Source organism: Aptenodytes forsteri, unplaced genomic scaffold, assembly GCF_000699145.1.
Source record: "Aptenodytes forsteri isolate BGI_AS27 unplaced genomic scaffold, ASM69914v1 Scaffold187, whole genome shotgun sequence".
In the NCBI taxonomy this organism is placed as follows: Eukaryota; Metazoa; Chordata; class Aves; order Sphenisciformes; family Spheniscidae; genus Aptenodytes; species Aptenodytes forsteri.
In genome coordinates this window covers 1162086-1165964 of record NW_008794084.1, presented here as the reverse complement: position 1 = coordinate 1165964, position 3879 = coordinate 1162086, and the positions used below count along the sequence as shown (strand labels likewise).

The 3879-nt window shown below is 70.8% G+C and overlaps 2 protein-coding genes across 2 annotated transcripts in view; one reads left to right on the top strand and one right to left on the bottom strand.

Moving 5' to 3' along the window:
* APOC3 (apolipoprotein C3) overlaps positions 1-300 on the bottom strand; it is a 1466-nt gene extending 1166 nt beyond the window's left edge. The window contains exon 1 of the mRNA XM_019470510.1: positions 225-300. Coding sequence (XP_019326055.1) covers positions 225-300 — 76 coding nt within the window. The remainder of the gene's footprint in view (positions 1-224) is intronic.
* Positions 301-1028: 728 nt separating this feature from the next.
* On the top strand, positions 1029-2403 carry APOA4 (apolipoprotein A4). The gene is given in 5 exon segments (XM_009273493.2): positions 1029-1077; positions 1207-1333; positions 1451-2088; positions 2091-2187; positions 2286-2403. Coding segments are annotated over 5 exon segments (1029 nt in total).
* Positions 2404-3879: the final 1476 nt, after the last annotated feature.

The window sequence follows — 3879 nt, the reverse complement described above, 5'->3', positions numbered from 1 at the left end:
AATTGCGAACGTCCAGCGACTGCTGCCACACGAAAGGAGCGAGGGCTGCCAGGCGTGGCTGGGCCCCCCCCCCCCCCTCCCACCCGCCCCCTTCCCCCCAGCCGGGACACATCCCCGCCGGCCTCCAGCCCCAAGCGGGTCTGTCGGGGAGTGGGGGGGCTGAGCCAGGGGCTGCATCCCTGGGGCGTGTGCCGAGAGCCTGACACCCACAGCCGGGGACGCACATGGGTCCCAGCTCTGGTCAAGGGCACGCTGGCACCACGCGGGTGCAACATCCCGCAGCTGCGGGGTCCTGGCCATTCCCCGCAGCAGGGCTTCCCCCAGGAGCCTGCGCTCGGAGGGAGCGATGCTATCCTGCAGGTTCGCGGTCTCACGTGCCCCCGTGCATCCGTTGCAGTGTCCCCCCGAGCCCGTGTCCTGCCCCACTGCGCATCCCCGGCACAGCGCAGCTGACAGCAGGGCTGAGGGGTCCCCGAAGCGTCACCCCAGACCCCGTGCCCTGCCACACCGCGCATCCCGGGTACTGTGCAGCCGGCACCGGTGGGGCCATTGCTGCGTCCCACGGAGGTGCAGAGCCGGGGGCTGCCCCCTGCGCTGCGCTGTCCCCTCTGCCCCAGGGTCCCTGTCACCAGGAGGGGCTCAGCCCCGGGGTGCCCATGTGTACCCCCATCCCCTCTCTGCCCTGGCCCCTGGCACCCTGCCGAGAGCTGGCAGGGCTGCGGGTGATGTCAGGGCTGCGTACACGTCAGGCGCTTCCACGTCGCGACCTTGCTAAAGTCCAAGCCCGGGGCCTGTGTCACAGGCCTGCGTGGAAGCTGCCGAGGGCACTCGGGATGCATAAATAGCAGCCGGGCGCTCCCCGGCGCAGCAGGTACCCGCACCCGGTGGCAGCGCAGGTGAGCGGCTGAGGCGGGGAGGTGGGGAGAGCTGGCGGTGGAGGGGAGGCGGCGCGGGGCTGGGGGGCTGCTGGCCCCCGGCGCTCCCTTCATCTCTGCTCTGCGCTCCTGCAGGCATCCCCAGCACTCAGGATGTCTCCCAAGGCGGCCGCCCTTGTCCTGGTGCTCCTTGCAGTCTCAGGTGAGGCGGCGTGCGGATCCCCGGTGCCGGGAGGGTGGTCCTGCCCCGGGGCAGGGATGGGGACCTGATGTCCTCAGGGGAGCTGCTGAGCGGGGCCATGGCAGTGCTGATCCCGGCATCCGCTTGCAGGGGCACGGGCTGATGTCAACCCGGACGAGGTGGCCAGCGTGCTCTGGAAGTACTTCACCGAGCTGGGCAGCAATGCCAAGGAGACGGTGGACCAGCTGCAGCAAGCCGAGATCACCAAGCAGCTCAAGTGAGCGGAGTCGCGGGCTGGGGCGGGGCGGACACGCACACGGCGGCGGCCTGGAGGTGCTGGGCAGGGGAGGGGGCCGTGGGTGCGCCGGGGTGCTGACGTCCCCCCTCTCCCCAGCACCCTGCTGGAGACCAAACTGCAGAGCGCCAACTCGTACGCCGAGGACCTGCAGCGGAGGCTGGTGCCCTTCGCCACGCAGCTGCAGGCACGGCTGGCGCAGGACTCGCAGCGGCTGAAGGAGCAGATCCGGCAGGAGCTGGCGGAGCTGCGGGCCAAGCTGGCGCCCTATGCCGACGAGGTGCACCAGCAGATCAGCACCAACATCCGCCAGCTGCAAGCCAAGATGAGCCCCTACGCTGAGGAGCTGCGCTCCCAGGTGGACCGCGGGGCCGGGGAGCTGCAGCGGGTGCTGGAGCCCTACGCCACCGAGCTGCGGGACCGGCTGCAGGACAACGCCGAGAGCATCCAGGCCTCCCTCAGCCCCTATGCCGACCGGCTGCAGCAGCAGATCGACAGCGGGGTGGAGACCCTGAAGGAGCGGCTGGCTCCCCTGGCCGACGAGCTGAAGGCGCAGGTGGGGCAGAGCGTGGAGGAGCTGCGGCGGGGGCTCAGCCCCTACGCCCAGGAGGTGCAGGACGGCCTCAACCGGCAGCTGGAGAGCCTGACGGCGCAGATGGAGCGGGCGGCGGAGGAGCTGCGCACCCGCCTGGCCGCCAGCTCGGAGGAGCTGCGCGCCCAGCTCAGCCCGCTGGCCCAGGAGAGCGCGTGGGGCAGACGCTGGAGGCTTTCCGGCAGCAGGCACCCCCCTTCGGCGAGGCCTTCGGGCAGCAGCTGGTGGAGCGGCTGGAGGAGGTGGGGGGGGATGGGCTCGGGCTCGGAGTAGCTGCGCGCCCAGCTCAGCCCGCTGGCCCAGCGGCAGGTGCAGGTGGCTGGCAGCGACGCCGAGAGCCTGCAGCAGCGGCCTGGACGCGGGCACCGCCGGCGTGGAGGACCACCTGGAGCTGCTGGAGAAGGAGGTGCGGGAGAAGGTGGCCGCCTTCCTCAGCACCGCCCAGCCGGCGGAGAACTGAGACACCCCCCCCCAGCACGGGGTGGCCGTCCGTACCCCCACACCACGAGTGTTCACGGCCGCTCCCTGCGGCAGAAATAAACTGGCTCCCTTGTGATGCACGTGCTGGTCTGTGTCTGTCCTCTTCTGCAGCACCCCGCCATCCCGCCCCGGGACGGGCGACCTGGGGCACCAGGTCCAGCTGCTCCAAGGGGAGAGCATCACCCCCGAATTCGGGTCCCAGGGCACCTCGGAGAGGGAACGGAGGTGGGGCCAGGCGGGTGGGGGGCTGGGTCCCCGGCACAGGGATGCAGGCACTGCCCGGGGCCGGGGCCCCGGTGTATGGCCCAGCTTCCTCACCGCAGCGGGGCCAGCTGCTGCCATGGGGGACAAGTCCCTGCAGGCTGCCCCGGGCGGGGGATGGACACCTCATCCCCCCCACCCCGTGGCCCCGCGGGGACTGTGCCCTGACACAGCGGGGCTCAGACTGGCGGGGAGAGGGGCCTTGTCCCCAGGAGCTTCCCAGCTCAGGGAGAAGAAAAGAGCACTGGAGCTATGGCCACAGCAAGCGCCCCGAGCCACTCCGCCGGTGGGTGCCCCGTGAGGACCGCTCCCACGGGCGGAGGGATTTCCCGCGTGGGCTGCAGTGGCAGGAGCCGCAGGATGGGAGTTTGGCCAGGGCTGCTCGGGGCAACCCCGCGCGTCCGCACGGGCGAGGGAGCAGGGTGGGCTTCGGTGCCAGAGGAGTGTCGGCCAGCGCTCGGAGCTTCACCCCTGCGGTGCGCGCCTGCGCCCCAGCCCCGCGCCCCCCAGCCCCGCCGGGGAGATGTCAGTCCCGGTGGGTCCCTGTTTGCTGGGTTGCTTCAGTGCAAACATTGCAGCGCTCTCCTGATTTGAAAGCCCGGTGTCAGCAGCCAGCACTCTTCATGGGGATGAGACCCGAGCTGAAAACACTGCCTTTTTTTTTTCCCGGGGGAAAGGCAACTTGCAAAGGGAATACACCGGAACGCAGCGGGTTTGGTATCCCGGCGGGAAGCGGGGCCGTGCAGCCGGCAGTTTGCAAGCAGGCAGCCCGCACGGAAGGCGCACTCTCTCGCCTGGGCTGCAGACACGGCCACTGGGCTCGTTTCACCCTTCCCTGGCACAGCCGGAGCCGGGCTCATCCTCCCACACCCACCCTGGCCCCATCCCGGGGGTCCGGGCTCCCTTTCCCCCCCCGGTTTGGGCTGTGAGCCCCTGCGACAGGAGCTGCCAGCCGGCGAGCTGCGGCTGGTGTCCCTGGCCCGCTGCGCTGCAGCCCTCGCCACCCTGGCAGATCCCATCCACTGTTTGCTCCGCGACGCAAAGGTCGGCTGCGAGGGCAGGGTCAGCCCCGTCCCGAGAAACCTGCAGAGCAAGCAGCGAGGGCTCCCTTATCACAGGGAAAACAAGGGCCGATCCAGCGGGACGGCATCTGGCCGGCGTTCGGGCAGCTCCGGCCCGGGAGATGCTCGGGGAG